Source organism: Cygnus atratus, chromosome 19, assembly GCF_013377495.2.
Source record: "Cygnus atratus isolate AKBS03 ecotype Queensland, Australia chromosome 19, CAtr_DNAZoo_HiC_assembly, whole genome shotgun sequence".
Classification (NCBI taxonomy): Eukaryota; Metazoa; Chordata; class Aves; order Anseriformes; family Anatidae; genus Cygnus; species Cygnus atratus.
Genome location: NC_066380.1, coordinates 8,683,498 through 8,710,201, shown reverse-complemented (window position 1 = coordinate 8,710,201; position 26,704 = coordinate 8,683,498). Strand labels below are relative to the sequence as shown.

The 26,704-nt window shown below is 44.0% G+C and overlaps 1 protein-coding gene across 1 annotated transcript in view; it reads left to right on the top strand.

The window, feature by feature from the left end:
• The window catches only part of PAPPA (pappalysin 1), a 181,035-nt gene that overhangs the window by 31,007 nt on the left and 123,324 nt on the right, over nucleotides 1-26,704 (top strand). The window contains exons 3-4 of the mRNA XM_035564695.2: nucleotides 21,126-21,271; nucleotides 25,599-25,892. Of these exons, the coding sequence (XP_035420588.1) occupies nucleotides 21,126-21,271; nucleotides 25,599-25,892 (440 nt within the window). The remainder of the gene's footprint in view (nucleotides 1-21,125; nucleotides 21,272-25,598; nucleotides 25,893-26,704) is intronic.

Below are 26,704 nucleotides of genomic sequence, written 5' to 3'. Positions count from 1 at the left end.
TCGATTCAAAGTACTGAATGCTTGCTGGAAATCCCTCCCAGAAGAAGTGACCTTGGGGATGAGCTTTCCCAACGTCCCCACGTGTGCCCTGGAGGCTCACACAGCCCTTCTGCTCGCCTAAACAAGGGGCAGAGAGGAGCTGTACAGGCCCAGAGTCTGTTTGCAGCATCTGCCCATGGGCTCGGTGCGACACGGAGCCGGAGAGCTGGGGTCTGGTGCCGTGCTGCTGCCATCCCTCTCTGTGGCCCCTCCAGCTCTGGTATCGTGCAGCTCGGCACAGCTCCACGCTGCATCACGTCAGCTCACTCCAGATTAAGGACAGTGGCACATTCTGGTCATACGTGAAATAGGCTCTAACTAGACATCTGAACAATCTGTAGAAGCTTCCATTGTCATTTTGGACAGCAGTGGCTATGGCAGGGCCTTGTGTGGAGGGCACACCGTTAACAGCTGGGGGGGTCTGGCTAAGCCGCAGCCTCAGGCAGGTAACTAACTGCATCGCTCCTCCGTGAGCTTCTGATCAGACCAACCTCTTCGCTGTTTCTTCCTTCTCTTCCACTGAAAACCTTTTCACAAGACTTCTTTGCAAAACATGGTCAATTTACTCTGGAGGAGGGAGGCACATGTAATGCCCTTTTCGAGGAGCTAAGAGAGTTATAAGAAATACTTCTTGATTCCCAAGGAAGAATTAATTTCAACCTAATCCAAAACACTAAAAAGAACAGAAGAAATTCGTCAAAGCTGTTCAATTCAGGAAGCCTGAGGACTTAATCCCCTGCCTTAAAGAAGCCATCGTGCAGCTCTTGACATCAAGAATTCTTGCATTCACACAGGTATCAGAGAGACATATAGCAAATATCTGAGTTTTTGTCTATGGATTCAGTGCTAAACGTCCAGTTCTTTAGTTACCAGCCCCAGGGCTCTTTGGAAGGTGGAGAGATAACACTGTCAAGGACAGAGTTGCTGTATCTTGGTAGTTTGCACCCAAAAGCCAAGTCCCAACAGGAAATCCTCTGTTCTCTCTGTTTATTCTGTCCTCTATTCCAGATGTCAGGGATGTTAATCAGCTGGGAGGAGTTGCATCTGTTCCCATGCTAGGAACTGACATTTATAAGTCTAGTATTGAATTCTGATATAGACAGGACTTCAGTGCTAAAGAAACTATTCCTACATCTACAATTGCACACCCTAGAAACGGTAGGAGTTTGCTCGATTTAGCTTGACCCACAGTCATCTTTTCCAACGGTATTTTTCAGGAAACATTTTTTCCCCAAGACTCATAGGACTCATGGTTTCTTTTATGGACATTATCCATTATTTAAAAAGATCATTGTCTGATCAAACTGCAGGATGCTTGGAATAGAGACAGCCTATAAAATCTATGGAGTAAACTATCAGAGATCATTAAGAATCCTTATGGGAGACAATAGATTAAAGTATTATTATACTCTCCAGTGCTAATGCAGACCCATTTGGCTCTGGAACCCCACCTGGAAGATTTGCAAGCACAGAGTCTGCGGATTCAGCAAGGACTCTGCAGCACTGCGTCTTGCAGACCTGGCTGCCCGGCAGACACCGCTGATTCTCCCCATAACTCCTCGCCAGCCTCAGTTTAAACAAACAAGGTGGAGTTCATCCCCTCGCGTGTTCTGAAAAGCAGCGGTCTGCATAAGGCTGCTTTATGCTCTTTGCTGATCAATGCACATTACACCGTCTCTCACACCCCCCCCTCAGTTTGATCATGTCCAAAATGCCTCTTTAAGTGCTGTGCAGCTGTGCTTAATCACCCCATTTTTCTCCCATATCCCTTTGGGTGCAACCTCTCGTCAGCAGTAGGTGTGAGGTGCCCCTTGCTTTTTTAATTAGCAGCAACCGAAGCCTTCTGTAAATTCAGGAGGTTGCACCTTTCACGCAGAAAGATGCAAAGTACAGGCTATTTCTGTGCCAAGCTTAACCAGGTGCAATACTTCCATTTGCAATTCCAATCCTGTCTTTCAGAGTTCTTCTCTGATACGAATATAAATCAATTTCTTGCAAGCCATAGCTGCCCTTTGAGGAAATTCGGAGCAGCCACCTCCACCGTGCTCGTTTACACCATCCAAGAGCACAATGCATTTGACTTTGCCCCTCAAGTGGATTGCTGCATTTGGACAAACAGTACTTCAGCTGTTTGTTTGTTTTTCTTAATGATCCCTTCACTGTTGCTGCCAGTGGAAATGTACAGAAATCTTTTAGGAGAGAGGATGCTGACTTGTGCTGTGTCTCCCATGACATCGCTCTGTGCAGCTCTTCAGACCCTCAGCATCTCTGCTGCCTTCACGTGGGGGGTTCGCAGGGTTCAGGAGAAGGTGTGAGAAGAATAAGGTGATTTTTCTTTATATAGTCTCAGCTGAAAATGTTGATGTGAGTGCAGACATTAATACTGGCCTAGCATCTCTGCCTTTGCCCAGTATCTGTGAACTCAATGCTGGGGGAGAAAGCCAACCCAAAAGTGTGATTACTTAGAAAACAGCAGTTTCTACAAGTAGTCTATGTTTTGGGTTAGAAAAATAGCCTTTATGCCACAGAGGACCTGTCTGTAGCCTCAGGAGATATGATGGAAAGACTGGGAAAAGGGATACAAGTTCCGAGCAGAACAGATTAAGCTGTGCTGTGATGTGCAGAGTGATGATGTTCTTGACATAGCTGGGAGAGCTGAAGCTTGCAAGTAAGGCAGGTTTTGTGGGAGGAAGGCAGGATGTCTCTTTTTTAAGCCAATTAATAGTGTAAGGACAAAAGGTAAGAATAAAAAGAAGGGTTTACGAGTTTTAAGTCTTTTCCTTTTTTTCCCAAATTATTCAGTTAATCTATAAAAAAATGTTTGTCTCAATAAATCATTGCTTATGATTTCTTGTGGGCTTTCCACTCTTAGTTTGTTGGCCTGTTGGAGGATTTCAGAGGTATGAGAAGGTGTGTGGCAGGGGATTTGTGTGTGTGTGTATGTTTAAATTTGATAGCTGGAACTCAGCAAAGAGGGGATTAAGTAAATGGAAAGGTGAGGGAAAAGAGGAAGGTCCTGGACAAGATTGAAGGAGAAAGGATGCAGAGGCAGATCTGTAGGCAACAGCATGAGGCACAGTCAGTGTCTATTGCCCCTTGCTTGAACTTCTTTGGCACCGGCTCCTGATGCTTTAAGTCCCTGTTTGCCTCCCCCCTATTCTCTTTTCGTTCTTTCCCCAAAGCAGTTCGGTCCTTGAGTACGGGCCCTCTCCTCTGCCCACCCGGGGCAAGAAGGGAATGTCGTGGTTTATCTCCTCGTACCTGCAGCAGGAAGAACTGATGGTCCTTCAGACACCCCAGGGCCAGGGCACTGTGGAGCTGTTCTGTCACCTTGCCGCTAGCCACCACCGAGATATGTTTGTGCAGAGATCACTGAGAAGTAGGATGGCAACGTCCCCATCCCACAACCTGGTAGGGTGCTTTGGCCAGGAACACAAAACACTGCTGTCAGAAACAATTCTGTGTGTGCCGGCTGAAGTGGAGTTACGGGACCCACACACGGCAGAGCACTTGCTTTGCTGGGGTCAGTGGCATCCTGTCCTTCAAATCTGTTCTGAGTACATTTGCACAGTTTCAGTTTTGGAGTTTCCCAGAGTAACTCAACTGAAACTACCTAGTTTGCACACAATTTCAGCACCCCAAATTAGCATAAATTTGCAAGAAAGGGCTTTCAGGTTCATTAATAATGAGTGGGTGGCTACACCATCAGAGTACTTGTTCCCGGTTTCCAAAGGGATCAGGGAGAGCTGTGCTGAGGAAACTTGTTGGAGTACTTAAAAGTTTGGGGTATGAAAGTCTAATAAACCTGCAAAAAGCCAGGAAATTTGGAGTGAAGGCTGAAACTCCATACCTGGTGCACCCTACTGGGTCTTTGTATTTCAGAACACGTTGTGTTTGTTCACTAAAATATCGCCAATATGGGGCTCTTTAGGGTGGGGTTTCACCTTTAACTCTAAATTTCCTGGCATGTGTGAATTTGAAGTACATGCTTAACTTTTCCCTAGTGCTGTTTTTCATTTTTAATTTCCTTTTTCTTTTAAAGAAGGGACCCTGCTAAAGGGACCCCTGCTAAAAAGGGACCTCACTGAAATCAAGATTAGAGATTTTGGCCTAATTTGATCTTTCTGAAATTCTTCAGGAGAACTAGGTTCAGTATTTTTTATTTCTACCATTGTTTTAAAGACTCTTGTGGCCAATCCACCCTATTCAAAAATACTGATAAAATCTGCACCCTGCAGACCAATTATTTTGGAAGGTACCCAGATGTTTGAGTAGTGTATAACAGAGCTTGGGAACGGTGGACATCTCACGAAGATTCTACCTAGAGATCTGGTAATGGCCATTGATTCTTGAGCTGTTTGTAATGAGATATGTTATTTCCCTTAATTCAATAATTGCAGAATAAACCCACTTGTTGGGTTACATCAGTGATAGTAAAACAGTGGAAATAGCAGTGGTTTGGAATAACAGCAATGGCAATTACCTGCAATGCTTTTAAAAATAATTTTGGCCCTAGACATTGAAAAGATGCGTCATCACTGATTTGTGTGAGGGCAGCTTCAGCAGAATTGAATTACGAGGCTTTGGAGAATAAAATTTTTTCTGCTGCCTCAAAATTCATCTTTTGAGCTGTACTGACAGTAGATAATATGGAATAAATTTGCTTCTCGTGCTACATCCTTGTAGTGTCAATAAATTGAGGACTTGTGAGAAGCTGTGGTAGTCGTTTTCCCCAGCGCAAGACTTCGTTTTTCAAATCATTGCCATCAGCTTTGCAGGGAGAATTTATCTTAGTGAAACATCCCTTGGGAAAGCTGAAAAAACACGCTGAAGTTACGTGGCATTGGCTTTGTAAGTGCCTGCAGCCTCAGACCAGGTGTGCCGTAAGTGCTGAGAGCTCGAGCCTGCTTTCCAGAAGAGCTAAGGCTCCCATACTCCCTGCAGCTCCTTGCCCAATGGCTCTGGCATTGTGCAGACTTTGTGTGGAAGTCCTTGGAAATTGGCAGTTCCTAGGGATTTGCAAGAACTTAAAATTCAAAGGGAAAATTGGGGAGCAAAGCTGTTGCCACCAGGTGCTTTGTCACCAGCAGCTCCTGTGCGATGGGACAGATACCCTATGGTGCTGAGACGACGGGAAATTCCCTGCATCCTCTGCTGAGCTGAATACGTCTCAATCCGACACGTAAAAGCCCGTTCTCGCTTTACCAGGAGACAATATTCCTCTCCTTTCACGCTTTGCAGCATGGCCCCATCAACATCCTTGTGTGTATTTCCAGCCCTGACTTTGTAATATGGATCACAGCTGGTTGGTTTGAATTTCCCCAGAGTTACCCAGGATGCTGCTGAAAGCACAGGAAGAGCAGAAATGCTTTAATCAGTTAAATCAATCAAACAGAAAAAAAAGTAGACTAGACCTTAAAATTTACCCTGCGACCTTTGGTGCTAGCTGCGATGACGTCTTTGTTCTACTTCTTTAAGTGCGAGAGTTTTACTGGGACTTGGCAGAAGGGTGGAGCGAGGAAGACACGCGAGGGGGGTTTGCTAAGTTAAAAAAAGAAAAAGAAAATGTCAGCGAGAAAATGGAAATACCTTGATGTTTCTCCAGCCTGGTGCTGGAGTCGGTCTCTCCCTCCTCTTGCAGGGAAGGGGCTCCTTTTCCGTTAGCTTGACTATGGCCTTATTTAATCAGTTTGCTCTGACATGGAGCCAAGAAAGGGCTTTGCTGTGCGATGCTGGGTCCTGTGTGCGTTCAGGCATCCACAGCTGCTCCCTAGCAAGGGTTGGCTTTTGACTACTGAGGTATTTTTTTATAGCCACAGAGGGCAACTATTAATAGATGAGATTTACCAAAACACAGAGCTACGCAGCGTGGTGTGGAGGGGAAGAGGGAAACCTGTGTGATTTATGCTAGGAAAATTCCATGTCGAAATTACACTGAAAGACACAGTAAAAGTGAATATGCCAAGAAGGGGATTTAATCTGTTACTCGGGCCTTGCCAGCATTTCTGCTCCCTTAATGATTTGCTCCATCGCATGAAGTATGTTGCTGAATTACTTCTTCAGCACTGAGCAGCACAAATTATAGTAAGGATAAAGATAAGACACACGGAGTGAAAATATCGGCTTTTCTGAGATTTGATTAGGCTGAGAAAGAAATGCCAAAAGGAAGCAGAGGCATTCCTGACCCTGAAGACATTGCAGTTTGATCAGATGCGGGATTAGGGGTAAAATGTGAAGAATTCCACATTGTGTGGTAGGAACGAGCTGATTGGGAACTTGCCTCTTTGTTTATCGGGTCATTTATAATTTCCGTGATATGATGTAATGAGACTTGTGCCCCTGTCAGGCTCGCAAACAGTAGTTGTGTATCGAAGAAAACAGGCTAGGGAGCACTGAGAGAAAGGAATGAGATTGTCAATTTAAGCTTCTTTTGCAGTCAGAGCTCAGACATTGATTAAATAACAGAAAATCCAGAGGATATCAATTAATAGACCCATTACTGTCATCTTCTATTCAATTTCTGTGCACTTTCCAAAGGCACAAAAAGAAATTTTATGCCCAAAACAAGACCCACTGACTACGAGTAGTATGTGGGTATCAAAAATTTCCCTTTTGCATTTGAAAAGCATTGCTTTAAGTTATTCCGCATTTGCTTGATTTATTTATTTGTTTTGTTTAATTAAAATAAGATGGGGAAATATTAATTGGTGAGAAATTCTAAGTAAATAGAGAAATATGATGCACTCATTTGGAGAGGAGCAGAGGTAGACCTCCAAAAGACCAGAGCGCAGTTCGTTTCAAGTAAGCATCGCAGAGCATGAAGATGTTTCCAACTGTCTGAACAACTTCTGTTTGCAAAGCTGGCTGAGAACACTTACAAAAGGGTATTTTTCCGTGATCTGATTTTCATGAGCTTGGTGACACTCTATTTTGTATTCAATTTCAGTGAGCACAAATGGAGACAAATATAAGAATGCCTGAGATGTACTACAAAATTACATCAACATTATGCAAAATACCTTAATATGTTTGCACTTGGTATTTCTCGTTAAGGGCTTTTATTTTAGTTTCATGTATGGCTTGATTTCTGGTAAGGACTAATTCTGTGTGTTGCTGATTCCTCCCAAAACATGTAGTTGCGACTTTCCTTTATCGCTGAGGCTAAGCTTTGGCTATTTGTGGCTGTTGCTCAGTTAGTTCCTAAGGGGAGCAGTCGTGCCATCTGCTCGCAGCAGGGATAGACACACAGCATAGGCACGATTCAGAGAATTAAATCTTAAAGTCTTTATAATGGAAGGAAGGAGGTAGGTACTTCCACTAGGATGCAGAGTGCCGAGGTTAGAGGCTGAAAATAGGTGTGTAAATGCCACGCACAATTTACATCAGGCTTCCCCATCACACTGCATTGCTTAGCAGTCATTCAATCATCTCTATTTTTACATGTATAATATTGTTTCAAATGTGTGTTATGCTTTCTGTCTGGAGTAAGTTACGCATCCCAGGCTCTTTGAAGTCCATAGAAAGATTGAACTCCAACAGACTTCAGTCTTTGGCTTGGGTCTCCACATCCAGAGCACGAGTGAGGTTGAGAGCCTTCCTGAGACGAAGGGCAATAGCTGAGAGGGGAGCTCCTACAGAACAGCACTGTGCTAGAGTAAGTGGAAGAAATGTTTTGGGTAAGGATTGATGGCAACAGTTCACAGCATTATGAAAATTACTTCCCTTTTGCCTCCAGCCTTTTTACCACTGCTGTGTCAGTGCCAAAAACCAGAACTCACTCACTAATTCTTCCAGAATTGATCGGTCATGATAAACTTCCAAACACAGAGTAAAATGCTTCTGTCAGCCACATCAGAGTTTTTCTCCCAATTTGCCTGAAGATACCTGTGCTGTTTGATATCCCCTCTGCTCCGACTTGGATTCAGGTAAGGGACAGAAGTTCCTGGCTTCCTCCTCATCTACTCAGAGTTCCTGTGATAGTTTTACTTCTGGGGATAGACTCATTCATGTATTTTTGCCTCAAAATGTCTAATTTTGCTTTAAAAATGCAGGCTCACCTTTGTCTTCATCAGACACAACATTCTTTTTAGAGTTGTCTGGGAATGATAGCCAGATAACTTCCAGTTTTTGATCCAGAAAATGGTCAGCAGGAGATAGACCAGGGGTTGGTTTCAGTGTGCCTCCCTCTGCCCCCAGCCCAAGTGAAGGAGGCAACATCCCAGACTTTGCAAAGTTCTTGAGATGTCCCGAGTCAGCAACAGAGGAGCTGCAGAAGTGAGGGAATTCTCCCTCTCGGTCTCTGACAAGTAGATGCAAGACATTTCATGCTGAAATACGTTTTAAAAACTCGGGTTTGTATAATTAGGGGTCTGTGCGTGGGAATCAGTGGACAAAAATGACAACCTGCAATTTTTGCTGGATCTTTTGTGGAGCTAGGTTAGCAGTCATCAAGATCTTAAGTCCTACAGTAGTTGTTAGCGACACGTTACCGATAAATTACTGCAGTAAAACAGAGTGAAAGTTGGTTGAGATGCATGGTTGAGATGTGCAAGTTGAGTGACGGAGGGTGAAGTGTCATGAGGAAGACTGCATGGCAAGGCCTGCCTACCGTGGGGATACTTGTGGCAAATATTGGTAAAGAAATGAAGGAAAATCAGTTTTCCCTCTTTCGTCTTACTATCTGACAATGGATAACAGATCTTTGCCTTCTCGTAGCCCTTTGTTAGGGGGTCTGTATTTGATTCAAGTGGATCCACAGGCTTGCGGTGCCAAAACAGGCAATTCCTGCACTCATGTCTGTATGCCAAATATATGGGTATGATTTCCTCTAGTTTACTGTTACATGCTGGATCAGTATTGTACCTTTCATAATCTGCCAGTCCAATTTTGTAGGGTCTTGGGAAATGTGTCCTCCAGGGAATGCTTACAATCAGTCTTAGGCTTTGGTCTGATAGAGCCTGCATTGTGCTATACGTGTTAGCAGATCCATATGTGAGACAACATAAATGTCCTCCCATCCACCCAACAACCTTGGCTTTTGATGTGTCTGCTGCCCTGTTGCCTTAAGGGGTAGAGGACCTTTTCTGCTTGACATGTCCTTCAGTTCAAGAAATGCCCACTCTCAGAGGCACACATACATCGTGCCTTTTTCTTTACCTTGCATCTTTGCAGAAGATGCAGGTCCTGGGGAGGTTTAAATTCAAGGAAAACTGATAATTCCCGAGCGCTTGGAAAAGGCACATTTACATCTTTCCTGCTGCTGCTTGTCAGGGGCTCAGCAGAGAGAAATGAGGGGCAGGGTTTTGATGTTAATGAGTTAATTATCTTAGAGATGGCTGTTACAGCCACTGCTACCTCATGTTCCATCTCCCAACAGTAGTCTCTTGACAAAGTCATCATCTACTTAGTCCTCTCTCCCTCACCTTCTTTTCCTTTCTTTCTGTCTTCCAACTGAACAGGAATAGAGAATTAAAAAAAAAAAAGTTGGATTTAGAAAATATACTGTTTGCAGTATTTTCTTTCTGCAGCTCTGAACTATTTCAATTGCAGGTGTGTTGGTGTTTCTGCCAGATCACCTGGCAATTTACTGTGGATTCTGGGAACTTCAAAGCTAAATGTTCTTCTGTGAAATTTCTGTTTCAGTGACTGACATTTTCTGTTTCCTTGTAATCTCTTTATTGCTGGGAAAGAACAAGTGTAACCAGCTTTCACGGATCTCATAATATTTGAATCTGACTATTAATTTTTTATTTTTTTCTTAAAATATGTGTTCAGGACTTCACTGCTGAAGAGAAAGACTTATGGGTAGGACTCACCAGTAGCCCCCACAAAAAAGAGAAAATAAAAAGAGCTGGTGAGTTCTTTACTGAAACAGAGAGAAAAAAATCTCACCAACTTGAGGCTTTTAGTGCCAGGGCATAAGGTTTTCTTGGTTTCCCTGGAGTGACATCACCAGACGATGTTCTTTGCAATCTCACTTTGGTGTCTCCTGCTCTTTCCTGCATAAGATGAAACGAGGAAACTTCAACCAGTCTCACTCAAGTCAGGTTTTCATTTCTTTCTCAGAAAAGAGGAAAATTGGGATTATCCTAAATATAAGCCATTGATGATCTGCCCACTGCAGCAGGACCAACTTTGTGCACAACCCTGCCAGAAGGTTAAGAAATGAGATTTGTAAGTTCATGAGTTACAAAAACAAAAACAGAAAAGAAGCGGCATCTCCAAAGAAAAAGTGATGTTTTGCAAGATGCATATTTGGGCTGATTATTTTGGCCCATCATTTCCAGAAGTATCTGTAATAAACATGCTGGGTCCTTTGTGGTTATATATGATTTTATTTTTATTTTTTTGATGATGTCGGCCTGAGTCCAAGTTTATTTTTGTTCCAATAGCAATGTACATCTCACCTCGTGGCACGGGGTTTATGCGCAGGGAGGATTAATGTCAGAAAGGGAGATGAAAGGAGCAAAGAATTTGATCTTGTTCTTTTTTCATACTGCATTTTTTACTGCATGATATTTAGAGGAGATGCTAAAGGAGTAGCTCAGCATCCAGACCCCTCGAGGTCCCAGCTGCACACCCTGCAGGGATGGCACGAGGTGCCCCCTTCCAAAGGGGCTGTGACTAACGGTGAGCTAACTGCAAGTACCCTGAGACCACAGCACTCCGCAGCCTGACCTGCATTCGGCTTCCCCAAAATCACCCATGTTCCCTGGTTGGTGGTTCACCCGAGCGTGGTCTTTGCCCTTCCATGTGTAGTCAGTGTAGGTGGGTGCTGCTGAGCCCAGCGTGGGGCAGAGTCGGTGCAGTAGGGTAACCCCATGCTTTGGGTGTACCCTAAAGAGGGGGTATGAGGAGCTCCCCCGTGCTTCAAAAGCACCAAACCTGGGTTGCTCCAGCCCAGGCTCCTGAGGGTCATGCCAGCAAGGCTCTTGGCTGAAAAGGTGACTTCAAGCCTGACCCCAGAGCCATGAGGATGGGGAGGAGAGAGACAAGGCTGGAGCTGAATATTAACAGTGGAAATCCTTAGACGTCTCTAATATAGAGAGTTGCTATGATCTGCTCGTATAATTAAAGGAAATTCTGTGTCAAAGCTTCAAGTTTCCTCTTGATCTCTGGCTTCCAGTCTGATTAACAGAGCCTCTACCTAACTCTTGACCTGATTCAAGAGAGTGATGACAAGCTGCATTCCTGGTCTCTGGTGCTTTTCATAAAAAATCAGGTTTGTTCTGGTGACTGAAACCAAAATGTCCTTTACTTGAACTATTGTGCAGTGTGCTATGCACGTATCTGTTGGTTGTTCTTGGAAGCTCTGTGGGATGAGAGGTGGTATGTAAATGCCAAATATTATTAGAACGGTGGCTGCTCACTCATTGAAAGCAGAGCCCTGGTTCCACGAGAAAATCTGTTTATGAACTGAATGTGCTACATCGTCTTCGAAACAGCAAAGCCAAGGGATTCAGGAAGGACCGGCTTATCGTAGGGAGCTCCGACTTTCCATCTGCTGAGCACCAGACCTTTAGGACTTCTTGGAGATTGTAAAATATCAGTAAAAGATTGTAAAATAAGAGGGAAGGATTGTAAAATATGATTAGTGGCCACCAGCAGAAAACCTGAAGGATCAGTAACACAAACCACCACTTCTATAAAAGAAAGATGATCCACGGTGTCAAAGAGTGTAGACTCGAGATGTAGTTTCTAATCCCAGCTGCCACGCGGAATGGTTACGTTCCTTTGAGCAAATTATTGCATTTCTGTACCTCCATCTTCGGGTTTGCATGACAAGGGAAATTCTTCTGCTTGCCTGTTTCATGGCTTCTTCAGCCCTGGTGACATTTCTTGAGGGGAGGCCCAGCGCAAGGGTTCTTGTCCCACTTTAGCACCACTTAAGCCCTTGGACGGGATTTGGAGCAGTGCAGAGGGCTTGTGTCAGGGTTTTGACCAGAGTGGAATTTCTCTCTTCATGTTTAGGAAGCGTTTTGAGGCCCGGAGGGGAAGCACTGTGGAAGTGCCAAGCGGTATAACTGATGGTTAAAATAGCCCGAAGTATATGTACCTTCCTATACTGATTTAAAGTCTCGAGTATACATGAATGAGGCTTGCTGCAGCCAAAAGGGCTTTCGGAAAAGCGGCAAAGGAAATCTGTTTTAACAACTGGTTCCTGAAAACATCCTTACGCCACTTCTTTCTTTATCGTTTGACTTTTCTCCTTGTTACAATGGTTCAGCCTGTAGAGTCTGGAAAAACATCAGGGTAACCAGGGCAGAGGGAATATCAGATGGAGATGAGGGATGGATAAGAGACAAATTACAGTACATTTCTCATGGGTCATTTGGCTTTAGGCTTGAAAAGGAGAGAGAGAAAAATCCCAAAGCAGTAAAAGAAACAAAAAGAGACGATCAAAACAAATAAACCTGCCAGCGTTGCTGATTTCAAAGGTCTGCGAAATGTGTATATATGCTTCATAATGCTTTGCTATTTTAAAGCTATGTTTCTTGAAATGTTCCATGCTTTAATCCTACTCACTGTCTCAGAAGTTAATTGTACAGTAAGATCGCAATCCTCTTTGCCAAGGCTTTCCCTTTGTTTTCTTTTTTTCTCCTCCTGCAAGTTGGCTGGCCAGCATATCTTTTCCTAGGTCTGGGGAGCTGGTTAGCTTAATTATTTTTTATAGTTGTGCAAGGAAACAGGAGTTTTCGGTTCTTGCTGCACGAGTGAACTCAAATGTTCCTCTGTTCTTGGATGTAAACCTTGCAAAGGAAGAAGGCTCAGGGATCACATATTTATGGTCTGTAGCGCTGCAACTCTATATAACACTATATAAAGGTTATATAAGGGTGGGGGGCTCTGGTACAAGCAGCAGGCAGTGAAGCCAGGGAGGATAAAACGGAGAGGGGGGGTGAGTACATTGACAACCACCCCAAAGTTTTGCCCAGAGCCCAGACAGAACATGTTTGACATTTAAAATTTTTTTGCATCATCTTTTTCCCCATTCTTTTTCCCTGAGCCTCTACTCTTTCTTATCCTGGCCAGAACCAGCAGCAAAAGTGCCGGGAAAAAAAATCTGTTTTCACTGTATTTCTGAATCTGAGCCCAGGTTTGTGAAGGATTTGGCAAGGATTTACAAACCTTTGAGAGAATCCGTGTGGAGATCTGAGGAAACCCGCCTCCCTCCTTAAAAAAGCAAGTTGCATTGGCCAGAAATTGGGCAAAAATTGGTTGTTTCAACTGAGGTTTCCTTTGAGATTTTGGATTTGAACCTGAAGCTGCACTTTGAGAATCAAATTTTGCTCTGACTAACTCTAGATTTACTGGAGCAAATACATTGCAGTCAGTGCTGATACTTTGTGCACAGCCCAGCGAGAACAGGAGTTGGCTCAAAGTGCGAGCACACTTGAACCGAAACGAAAGAGGACCCAGAGCAAGACTCGGAGCAGTCCAGCCGGCAGGTTTGTTCCAACCTGTTGCTGTGCTTCAGGCCATGAAGTAGATGCTGCATTTACAATATCCAGGAGTTATCTATAGGCAGCTGAATGAAATGCAGCTCTATCATTTATTAGCAGTCTTTTGGTCAGAAAGTCTGCTAGGGCTGGGCAGGGGTGCAGTATTAGGATTGTATGGATGATAATACTGATTTTTAGAATTTGGTAGCCAATCATTTCCTTTATGTATACATTTGTTTGTTCGATTGTTTTCCTTGAAGTCCTATGGATTTAGCATGCAGTAGAAATGTGCTTATTTCTAGGATTGTCTAGAAGTGCTGTTGGAAAGCCAGCATTTCAAGGCAAATAAAATTAAACTGATGACTTCACAATTGTAAAAAATTGCTACTTTAGACCAAGGAGCTGCTCTCAGTCTCTGTTCCAGGATAAAGAAAACCCAGACCCAAATGAGTCCCATCTTTTAGACAGTAAAACTCTTTTCCTGTATTTTTCCTTTTTTTTTTTTTTTTTTTTTTTTTTTTTGATGGGGTGAGTAAAGCCTGAGTCACCAAAATAATGATGGAATTAATTCAGTTTGGAAAAGAGGTCACCCTAGGATCAACAAACACCCAGACTTTTGTAACTGTGTGGGTTTTTATTTTGTGATAGGGATGGCTCTCCTTGTAGGACCTGCCACTGGTGTCCAAACCCCTGGTCCAGCTCTAGCCAGCTCACGAAGCCTGTTAAAGCATCACCGCAGCAATACAGAGTTCAGCACTGGCTACCAAATTTACCCGAGAAGCTATGTCTATATTTCAGCAATTATGCCAAGACCTTTCTTGGATCCTTATCATTATTTTTTCTTTTCCACAAACATCCTTTTTTTTTCTCTTTGTAATGAGAGATCAGATTTGGGGGCTCTAGAGGACATTTTGCTGCAGCAGATAAACCAAAATTCTTTACAAGCTGCCAAGCCTACATGTGCTGACAGTGCCTGCGATTTATGCTTTTGGACATGACCTACTGACTGCCTGGTTTGGATGCGGTCAGGATTACAGTTAGATATTTGGATGTCAGTGTGAATACAGGCAGCGATCTAGATCTAAGCGGGGACCGAAAACCTTTCGCTTGTAATATTCTGGCTCCACTCTATTTCAGGCTCTTTCCCAATCACTGAAAGATTTATACCTTTATCAATAAATTATCATGACTTTTATTACACTTACACCACTGTCTTAAATTAACACTAAACTAAATGTAGATGAGGCACACTTCCTGCTTCACATGATTTATGACAATCCATCTGAAATGAGGAGTAAAATTAAATTTGCCAACAAAGGCAGATCTTTAACATGAGGTCAGACAAAAATTTGGGAAGTCCACTGCTGAAGAGGGTTTGTGGGTTGTCCTTTTTTATTCAGGTTTTTGATAATGCTGTAGCACTTTAGACAAAAACAAACAAACAAGCAGTAGGAACACTTGTAGGTCTGAAAGCTCTACTGTGTATTTTATGTCAGGATGGAGCTGATAGACAGGAGGAATGTAGCAGTTGTATGGCACTAATAAGCTTTCAGCTTGAGGACTGTCTATCTTTGATGATCAGCCTTTAAGAAGGATATGGGGAGTGCAGCTGAGAAAATCAGAAATGACCAAATGTCTTAAAAATATGGCCAGTGGGGACAGACTGAAAAGATACGGTGGTTTTAGCCTAAAACCAAGATGATTTGCAAGAGATGTAATGAGCTTTGAAATAAGTAATTTAGTGATTTGGTAAAGCAGAAGGGAATCATCGAATCTCCCTTTAGGTGGGGAATGGCACGGATAGTTATCGCTTCTGTTGCAGCAAAAAAGATTCAGGCAGACCTTTAGAAAAACTTCCTGACAGTAGAGGTATCGAGACCTGGGTGCTGGATGGGATGCTGGGTGCTGGGGCAGTTGCAGAGTCCTTGTCATGTGCGGTCCTAGGTCTGAGCTAGATAACAACGTATTTGGTGGAGATGCTCCTGCTGTGGGATGCTGGGCTAGCAGTGGTGGGCTCTGGACATCCCTTCCAGACTTTTTTCGGTGACTCCATGACAGAAGGCAAAAGGCAGCTTGTACGCTGGCACCAACGCTGCGTCTCCAAAGGACGAGCCCCCTGTCTGACCACCCGAGACTCAGAAATCACAGGGGGAAAAGCTAAATTGTAATTGCGTGTGTCTGCCAAATGGCCCCATTTCAAGGTCAGCTTTCAGTGCTGTTAAGCCATGGCTCTTGCCATTATCTTCAGGAAGCACATCATTTGTCTCAGAACTGTCCTTGCTGTTCACTGCAGATACTGAATAATCTCTAGGTGGACACTGCACCCTAAAACCTTGGGTCCCCAGTGTTGCTTGACCACATGGCTTGATGACTGCCCCCTGACGTACCAACTGCTGTGGTTTTTGCTGCCTTAATGAGTGTGTTAGCATCCGTCCTGGGGCCAAAGATCAGAGCCAGAAGGACCAAGGGGACACAGCTGAGAAGCATTGGGCACACCATGCCAGGAACCACCCCTAGGTCTGTCGCAGGCAGCCTGCGAGTGCCGCCAGCGCTGCCCAGAAAAGCTTTCTCCACGCCTGCTAAATTGCATGCCGTGCTTTAAGGGCTGCCAGTTCTCTGAGAGTACAAATGAAAGCAGGAACACGGGGTGTTGGGAAGGAGAGCAATGTACGGGGTCCTTGTGAGGAGATTTGCTGTGCCCTGCCACGTACTGAACCCACTAGGTAAGGGACAGGACGCTGTATGTCAGGAGGCAGAAAGGGAGGCTGTTTGAGGGTGGCTTCTCAAGAAGGTGATGGTTTGCTTTGTTGTTGTTGTTGTTGTTTTGTTTTAGATAGTGAAATGCAATGCCTTCTATTCCTAAGAAACTCAAAAAAAAAAAAAAAAAACCACAAAAGTTTGCTCCATAGTGAGCAGTTAACTAAGTTCCTACCCCTTGTTTGTGTGGGGTCTTACAAATAATGCCCTAAGTGCTTTTGTTTTTTTGCTGTAAAGTGACAATTGTCTTTGAAGGAATAAAAACAAAACAAAGTCAAATCGAGAATAACTCAGAGCAAACAGTAGAAAACATTTCCTAACAATAAGGGCTTCCACGCAAAACCAGCCACGAAAGCAGAGGCTGCACCGTGGCTGTGTCAGGGCAAGCTGCTCTGCGGCGCTGAACCTGGGGTAGGAGGGAGAGCCCCCAGCCACATACAGAACTGCTCCACGCCAGTGCCCAGGGCTGGATTTAATATGATTGGACCTGATACCTGATACCGACCAAGCTTAAAAGCTGTTGTCAGACGTGCATGTAGCTAAGGGCTGAGGTCTGAGGCTGGGTTTTGCTGTGGAGCTCTGGGCCAGCAGAAGGGAGCTCGTCGCGGTGCTCCCCCTGGCCGAATGGGGCTGTGGGCACGGGGGACGAGCCTGCTGGCTGCGGACTTTGCCTCGCCACCTGGGGACATGTCTTGCGGTGTAGAATCCCCAGCCCAAGTGGCCAGGAAATGGGCTTGACAGATGAGACAGACACAGGGATAATGGCTCGTGTGACGGATGGGGCGGTGGCAAGGCACTGCGGGGTAGGCTACAGGCTCCATTAGGCTGAAACTGGAGCGCTGGATGGGATGCCCGTTACTGACTGAGGTCTGGGGCTTCCTGGGTAAGAGCGAGCTGCTGTACAGCACAGCTTTCAGAGCACAGGAAAAAAACAAACCCGAGCTTTGCATTGGACAAATAGGTCAGGGAAAAGATCTGGGTGGGAATGTACATGTTGCCTGATACGATGTCCCAAATGGCCTTAAACAGACCATAGAATTTCTATGTCTAAACCAGATTCCAGCAAAGGAGACCTTTTATGATGCACTAATAGGCTCATTAGGCTTTCTTGAGCTAGGCACGCTCACAGCATCGTATGTTTTTTCCATTACAGGAATTACACGTGTTTTGTTGTGCTTTGGGTTTTGTTTTGTTTTCCACATAGACTTGCCCTGACAGTTCCCCATTCAGGTTTATATTGGAGGTACCATCTCGAGCCAATGAATTTTATGAAATATGTTGCTGGCACTCACGGAGAGATGCATAAAGGAAATATTCTAATGACAGTTGGAAAGGCTTTGATCCCTTTCCAAGACTGCACTCATGTCTTTGAAATGCGAGTTTGGCAGTGCTGGAAAGGCTGGGCTCTTTGGCTCTCTTTGGCACCAGCCCATGTGACAGACATTATGTCCTCTATCAGGGGACCCACATAACCTTGAGAAGTGTAAGCAATGCTTGCAGATTGCGTTGGGTCAGATAGCCTGGGCTGATAACAAAGCAGCTGCAGCAGCAGGGGGGAGTCAGCCCAGTCCAATGCAATAACCGAAAACTATTTTGACCTGGTAACTGTTGGGTCTGCTGCCTGCGGCTACGTAGTTGGACATGAACTGCAAAAGTAGTTAATTTATGCCTCCTTGAGTGTAGGAATGTGGTGATGATGGATAGGGATGGGAGGTTATTAGAAACATGGGGAGGAAGGAGAGGATGGAATTCCAGCTCATGTTTTTATCTCTTACACACACACGTTCCTTTGCATATATACTCTTGGCTGGCTCGCATGTGTGCACAGCCCAAACCCTTGCTTACACTCACACCTCTGTTCATGCACGCACATGTTCACACGCTTACAAGGGATTTGCCTGAGCTAAATGCTTTAGCATGTTTATGTGTTGGGGGTTGCAGTGTGCTGTTACAAAGGGGGTTGCATTTACTTTCTGCCAAGCATGGCCTGTTTACACCTACTCCTGTGCAGAGCCCTTACTAAAAATCCTCTTAGCGTTCTGCCCTTACACCATTTGAACATATTCTGCTCCTTCACAGACTTTCACTGTCTAGCAGAGAAGTAGTGGTGAGAGAAATACCATAAAGCGAAGTCCAAGTGGCTTTACATAAGACATGAATCCAGTCTGGGTGATGCACTGACATAACTGGCCAATTAGTTAAATGCTGTCTGCAGTAATAACCCGTATACAGAACAGCCCTAGAGCTGAAGCACACAGCCTGCATGTAACTGACTGAGAGAGTGATTGTGGCCATGCCTCGAGGATTTAAGTGGAGATTGGATTGTTTAAAAATAAGCAAAACGACAGCTGAGAATAAAGAAGTATCAGCGTAAATAATTTGAAACTATAAGAGAAGAGCGAGGATAAAACTGGTAATCTCAGGAGGGGACTTTGATTGTAGTTACTGCTACAGGGATTTGCATAGGCAATAAAGCATCTGTATCCAGAGTCAACAACTGCAGCCTCAAATACATACGGCGAGCCCTTCCTTCCCACAGTGATACAAAACACAAACATTTTTCTACTCAGGGGCATGCAATGCTTCTGCTTCTGTGCTTTTCTCTCTTGCACAAAGTATCACATTGCTCTCACGTTCTCTTACACTTTTGCTCTCTCTTACCGATGCTGACGTGTGCAAACATGCACATTGTCCCCGCATGTGCACACATCTTCCATCACATTTCCCACCCGATACGCTTACACTTTCATTTGGAAATGCTCGTTAGCTCTCGTGTAATTTCAAACTATTGCTCACGGACACACTTAACTACGAGCCCATGTTTGGAAAAGATGTTTTCAAAGGCACAAAGAAGATCCTGGAAATAGATTAAGCACGGCCACAGATCATTGTACAGATACTTGCAGAACAAGCTGGAGGGAAAGATCTGTGTATTTTGGGAAGATGTGTTGGGAACAGTGGAGAGATGAGAAATCTGTAAAGGGTCACAGTGCTGACCTGTCCTTCAGGATGTCATCCGCATTGACTGGAAGATAAACACTGTATGGAATGGAAACATACCCTTCCATTGGTGTCCCCAAAGAGTACGTCTTCCTCCATGAGTCAGCGAGGGCCTGGGGACACCCAGCCATGAACTATTTTAGAGGCAATGACTTCAGCAAGTGGCAGGGGAAGCTATTGTGGAAATATGAATGTGTTTTCCATTGGGGAGTCCTCCAGGGAAGGACAGAAAGATCTTGGTGCCGATCCAACTCCCCTGTTTTTTTTTCACCCTTCTGGGAACGAAAGCCTTGCAAAATATGCAAGGAACCTTACTGAAGGCGAGTACATTTGATTTGTGCAAGCTCCATGAATCTATACCCATGCACAGATGGAAAGGAAGACTTAAGCAAGAAGGAATGAACTGCTCAAAACCATAACAGTGTCCTTCCCTAACAAGCTGGTCAACCATGCATGACAGTGTGATCTTTCTTTCCATTGTTTCCACCTGCCAAGTGAAGACAGCACAACTCAGTCATGTTTTAGGTCTCAATACAGCACCTCGTATCAAGAGGCAATGTGAGCTAGAGACAGAGAACTTAGAGGTTTACTCTTTTGCTTTGGCTTTCTGCAGCTCTGCTTTAGATCCTCGCAGTGCCTCTGAAGCCGGCGTGGCACTGCAGCATGCGCTTCGGTGAGTCGTTCTTCCTGTAGGCAGGCATTGACGAAGTCTACTTCTTTCGCAGAGTGCCAGAATTCTAGTGGCCGTCAGGCTTAAGGGACTGGCTTTGCTTGCCCACAAGCAGATTGCTCTGTAACCTCCAGATGTCCCAAAAGCTAAGAAACTGTGCTTATCTTGGGGCACCTAAGGAGCCTTGGGAATGTCATGGTAGGGGACCAGCCACTCCATGGGAAATCTCTTGCAAGGCATGCTAGGTCTGTCTCCCGAGGCAGAAGGGAGCCACACTGTTAGGAAGAGAGGCTGATCCTCAAGCAGTGCTACACTTCAGAGCATTTATCCCAGGGCTTTTTGTGGGGGGCAGCAGAAGAAGGAGACTCCCCCTCTGTTGGTCAGTTCTCCTCCTGGTCTGAGTCCAGAAGCTGATGAAGGAACCAGCGTGTCTTTGAACACAGGCATGACCCAGTTGTTCTGCCTAAGTGATTTCTAATGAGACTAATTTTTATCTGTATTTTTCCACATTTTTAACACTGTGTAATTGGGAATTTGGGATGGAAGCATGTTGCCTGCTCGTAATATTTTTGCCCATTTTTAGGCTTGGTTGGTTTACATTATTAATGTGCAAGACTCAAATACAGCAGATCTAACCTTGTGTTGCTTATTCCCTTCTCCTTGTTACAACTTTGTTTGCTGGAAATAGCAAACTAATTAAAATAGCAATTCCCTAAGAAGCATCCTGGGTCAGGGTTAGACCCAGTGCATCTCGGCACAAATAATGCTGCTGGTGCCAAAGGAGTAATGTCACGAGCTGGTGCCAGACTGAAGACCTGAAGCTTGTTATTGTGGAGGAGAATTATAGGTAAAAACATGGAACAGCTTAGAGAAAATGCGCAAGGTAACTGCTGATATAAAAAGATTTACTGACCATAATACATGGTTAATTACACTCATGATAAATAGATTCCTATACTTATCTTAGGAATATGGACAGCTTTATATATTTACCTTGGATTTTGTGGCTGTGGTTAAGCAATGGCTGGAAGTCCTCAGATGAGATTCACCATATGAATGCAAAGTAATTGAAGTTTGGAAGTGGGTTATTAAAATATTTTGGGTGACTGATGTGCAGGATATTATAAGATCTTTGCCTGGATTGCGGCACTTCTTCAATACTTTGTTGCTTTTTGTGCCACCTTTAGAAAAAAAATGATTTTTATTTCTTTTTACAGAGCGTACTTAGATGTCAATGAACTGAAGAACATACTCAAGCTGGATGGATCCACACACCTCAACATCTTCTTTGCCAACTCTTCCGAGGAAGAGCTGGCTGGAGTGGCAACTTGGCCCTGGGACAAGGAAGCCTTGATGCATCTAGGTGAGTGATAAAGATGTTTCTTCTTTGTAAAGCATTCTTTTGAGGCGCTAAGAAAGAAAGACAAATATGCGCTAAGCTCTGTTCTGATTTCTTATCATTGCTCTACTATATAGTCAGGGGAAAAAAAGTATTTCACGATTCCCAGATACTGGCTCACAACCAGGAAAATATTAGGTTATAAACCCAAAGCATATTATGGTATTTGTAGATGATGTCAAGCTGAAAGTATTTCACCTTTTAAGTGAAGCTACTTTACAGGGCATTCACTCCATGAGAGCACTTTGCAAAGCAGACTTGGGGGGATAGGTGAGGGAACGCAGACAAAGGTGAATTTTTAACCTTAACCTGTTGTGTTATGATCCTTAGTTCATCACTTAGTAAGTGTCCAATTAATTTTCTTTGCAGATTACAGTTAACATTTGTTACTATTTTTTTCCACCAACGTGCAAAAGAGCAAACTGCTGAGAGATTGTATTTCTAACGTGCATTTGAGTAGAACTGGGAAGAGTTTGCTACCCTGCAGATTGGCCTACATGCTTCATACGTAGTTTGCTGGCTATGGCTGTTGGAACCCCGGGGTCCAGACAAAGCTATGCAACCTATGAAATGACCCATGGCCCTGACACCTCCAGTGGTTCTGGATCTGTCTTCCTTGCAAAATGTGATGCAAACCTCAAAAGGTTCAGAAGACACCGTCTGAGTCTGTGTGTACTTATCTTAACTGCACCAACCTCCCTCAGGCTGCAAACCTGATCTGGTCATCTTTACAAGAGCAAGGATTCTTACAAGTTTTCCAGATGATTCTCCACCCTGTCTAGACCTTCCTAGGCTGGGGATGAAGTCCAGCCTCAGCCATGTTCAGTCTTTGTGAAAGGCTGAGCCACTTTTTTCCTTATCCAAGCCCACACTGAGCAAAACAAAAAAAGATGTGGTAAATGTAAAGCCCAGAAGAGGACAGCAAATATGGTGTTTATTATTCTAAAGCATACTAAACATACATTCTAAAGCTATGAGGGCTGAACTACAACTTTTCTGTATTCAGAAATACATTACCCCAAACCTCGACGTTAACACCTCTTTATAGTCACCTATCTATGTAGCCAAAAGGCTCCATGGTCAGACCAAGCAGTTGGAGCTGGCTGCCCTACTTCTGTTAGTCAGCATTTTATTATGAAATCCAGCTCTGCAGCTGCTCTGGAAGAAGTGTGAGAAAACTTCCCTTCCCAGGAGCCGGCACTGATACACATCCAGACAAAATCTCCTGCTGAGCAGGGCTGGAAGTGAAGCCACTTCCACTCTGCCCTGCCTCCAACCCCATCTCCACGGGCTCCTGCTGGGAGCACCCGAAACAGCAGCTCTGGTTGCTATTGGGAAAAACCATCCCTGCTGTTGCTACTGGAGTGAAATAAGGCAGGAATAGACCTGATTCACCCCTAACTGAGTATTTTCATAGCTTCCCTTGGTATTGCCATGGGAGGGAGCAGAGAACAAGGGGAGAACTCCAGAGCACTGAGAAGAACCTTCTGCAAGAGGGCTGGGGCTTGCCCAAAGCCCTGATGAGTTCTTCTGTCACTTCGTTAAGCTAATTGTCAACATCATGCCTGAGCAAAACAATTTAAATTCAGCTCCTACAGTGTATTGACAGAATTCATTGACCAAAGAGAGAAAAAAAAGACGTTAGCCAACAGTTTGAAGTTGACTTGCAGTGGAAAAAAAAGTAAAAATAAATAAATAATGGCCATAATTTCCTGTCATAATAGCCCTCCCAGACCTGTGCTTGGTCTGTAAGAATTCATCTTTAATCTTTTTTACTCTCTTCTATAAATCCAATATGTACTTAATAAAAAATATGAAATATGTCCTGTGGTGCAGATCTAAAGGCTGGGATAGAGATTGTCTGGGTGAGGGAGTTTATCTTTTCTGTAAAACTGCAATTGATTTAGATTCTTGACAGCAGTGAAAAATATAAATTTTCAACAAAGGCAAAAATAAAATCTCCCTCTCCAGCTGCCTCAGGGCTGTCCAATGCCAGAACCGTTTAGCCAGCCTTTATTATGAAGGCACATCCTGCTGGGGAATTTCACCAGTACTCCCAACATTTGAAAACAAACTCTGGAAGGGTCTTAAGGAGTGAGACCCCCACAGCACAATGCACCAAGGTGCTCTCTGGGTGTGAGTGGCTCCAGCTGGGTAGAGCCCAAGCTCTGGAGGAATCAGAGTATGTATCAGATAAAGGGGGAGTGAAGGACACTAGGAGCATGGGGAGCTCAGTAGCTGCACACTTGGAGGGCTGTATACAGCTGATGAGGCTTGTGGAGAACTAGTGTGAGAGCCAGCTCAGTGTTGTGAAAAGGACGTGCAGGCTCTGAACATGGTATAGTAGGCATGATGTTGCAGTGTGAGTAACATTGTTCACTCTTTTGTGTCTGTATTTAAATTTGCTTTTTAATTCTTTACACTAACTATATATTTATGCATGCACCTGTGACTCCACTGTGTGCATGTGTTCACATGTGCCTAGTGCAAAGGGGAAGTCTTTTCTCTCTTGCTATCTGTGCCTGTGTCCTTGCAAGACATACAAAGTGGTCCTTCCTCTCCCTTCAGCATTGATAATATTAAAGCTGGAGCACTGGGTCATGTTTGGACACCGTACTTGAAGGAAAACATGAGACAACCGGGAAAAGCAAAGGAGAACAGACAGGGAGGTCTAGAAGAAGAATTGAGCTACAAGGAAAGGTTGACTGGATTAGGGCTATTCAGCCTCAAGGAAAAGAGCCTGGAGTGGGGAAGGTGACGATCTCACAAAAGCTGGTGAAAGGGGAGGAGAATGGTCTGCTCTTTGTATTGGTGTGAGGCAGGACTCGAAGTCATGAACTTAAATTGCCAAAAAAATCAGTTCGGATTAGATGTGAGTTAAGTCCTCGCAGCCGTAAGAATGAGTGCTGAAATTGATTGCTGGGGCAGTCGTATCATCAGAGGTTGTAAAGAGACATTAGGCCAATATATGTGGGGGATGGCATAGACCTGATTGGTCCAGTGTTGTTTTGAGAGCTGGATTAGGTGGCTTCTTGAGTCTTCTCAGTTTTATTTTCCTGTAATTCCATGGTTATTGCAACAAAAAGACTCCAGGCAGATGAGAATGAAGAGTCTATGGTGCCTGAGAAGCCGGTGATCTCATCTTCCCTGTGCTATAGCCACTGATAAAGTTCCTCCTGCCAAAGCCTTTTCTCTCCTCATTGTCACTAAATTATTAGTGTACCATACCCAAGATTTATTTTCCTGCTATTAGTTTTACAAAGCAGTCTCCTGTTCTCATGGTAGGTAATATATACAGTTTTAAATAAAAGGCTTGAAAAAGTTGAGGTCAATAAGCTAAATAAAGAAAATATGAAACATATAATAAATCCAAAGGTACATCTAACAGAGCTAAAAATATAATGCTTATGATTAATTCAATATACTATAAATCCTCACAAATTTACTATTTGCTCATCTACACATCCCATAATTCACACAACAAAAAAAAATCACCATTGGCTTTCTTTGCACATATTTAACAACCATGCATTTTTTTATTTTTTTTTCAGAATTATCACATTCCGGGATTTCTTTTTTTTTGACACATTAGACTTATGCATATTCATTAGCGGACTGTGCAGTTCAGATCAAACTAGGCTTTCCTGAGTGTATGAGCAGAGTGTATTTCTGACAGATACTTCAAAGCTGTCTACAGGATCAGAGCACACCCCACAGATATCTCCCCCTTCCCAGCATTGGGTGTTTTCCATTTTCTTTGTCCAGGTATTAGTTTGCAAATATTGGTGCAACTTAGTGCAATTTTTAGGGTGTTTCAGAAGTTAGTGGGTTTGTATTTTACATTTACCCTGTGTAATAACGTACTGAGAGTGCTCCAGGTATGGTTTTTTTTGACGCTTGGTTCAAACACATTGTTTACATTTGCCTGGGCAGAATCATTCCATTTCAACACACTAAATGATCTGAAAATGCACAGTACGAAATAATTGTACATAGGATTTTTTGAGTTAAAAACCTACAAACCAAATTGAGCATAACCAGTGGAAAGACCAATAGTCACCGTGGTTTTGGTTTAGGATGTTGGACTTTGTCCCATGATTCTTCATCCTTGGGGTCCCAGATTAAGGATGAGATCAGACCTTGCTGTGCAGTTTCTCTGAGCAGGCAATGCGCTCAATTGTGCAAAGACATCCTATAGAGGATCCCATGAACTGCTGGTGAATCTTCCTTCCTCTTGCTGTTGTGAGGAAGACAGAACAAATTTAGAAGCTCTTTTCTTTTCCCTTTGCAGGTGGCATTGTGCTGAATCCTTCCTTCTATGGGATTCCTGGCCACACTCACACAATGATCCATGAAATCGGGCACAGCCTGGGGCTCTACCATGTCTTCCGGGGGATCTCAGAGATCCTCTCCTGCAGCGATCCATGCATGGAAACGGAGCCCTCCTTCGAGACTGGAGACCTCTGCAGAGACACCAACCCCGCTCCTAAGCACAAGCTGTGTGGGGATCCGGGACCTGGCAACGATACGTGTGGTTTTCACAGCTTCCTAAACACGCCCTTCAGTAACTTCATGAGCTATGCAGGTACGTGGGCTTCCTCGGTTTGCTGCTGGTGTCTGTGGTTGGGTGGGAACTGAGAACAGCAATATCAGCTCTCATTTCTGCAGTGCATTTCGTATAGGACTTTTTGCTGACATGTAAGTCCATTGGTATAGGACTGGTCTTGATGGGGACCAGATTTGATGGCCTCTGGAAATCCTTCCAGTTCTGTTGTTTTTCTTCTCTGAGTTTTCCCAAACTTTACATAGTTTCATGTGATTTTCAGGTAGAAGGCTTGGGGGAGGACAGAAATGAGGCAAGCATTTAAAAAGAGCTCTTGAAGGCTTTACAGCAAATTTGACACCCTATTTTCCTGAAACCTTGATGCCTGATCTGAATCTTTGCACAACTCAAATTCAGAGGTTGTTTACCCTCTCCTCAGGAGACAGTACATGTCAGATGAATATTGATACCACCAAGACTGTGGGAATGATATCTAATGAGACACTGCTCATGCCTCTGTGAATTCTGTCCGTTCAAATACTATGTTGTTTGATTCAGATTCACTGCAGTTGAGCTGCCATCACTCACACCTGAGTTTCCTCATCAGGGTGTGAATACTGGGACAGCACCCGGATCGGGATTGCTCTGCTGGTCAAAGACTACCAGCATGGTGTGCTGATTTGTTCTAGAAGTGCAAACAGCTCTGTGCCAGTGCGATAAAACCAACCCTTAAGGGAGAAAAAGCTTTTTAAGCAACCCCCTGATTTTGTAGCTACAACTTTGCAGGCTTCTGTTGGCACAGCTCTGTTGCTCGGGGATGCTGGTTTGTAGCACTTCTACCCTGAGAACATAAT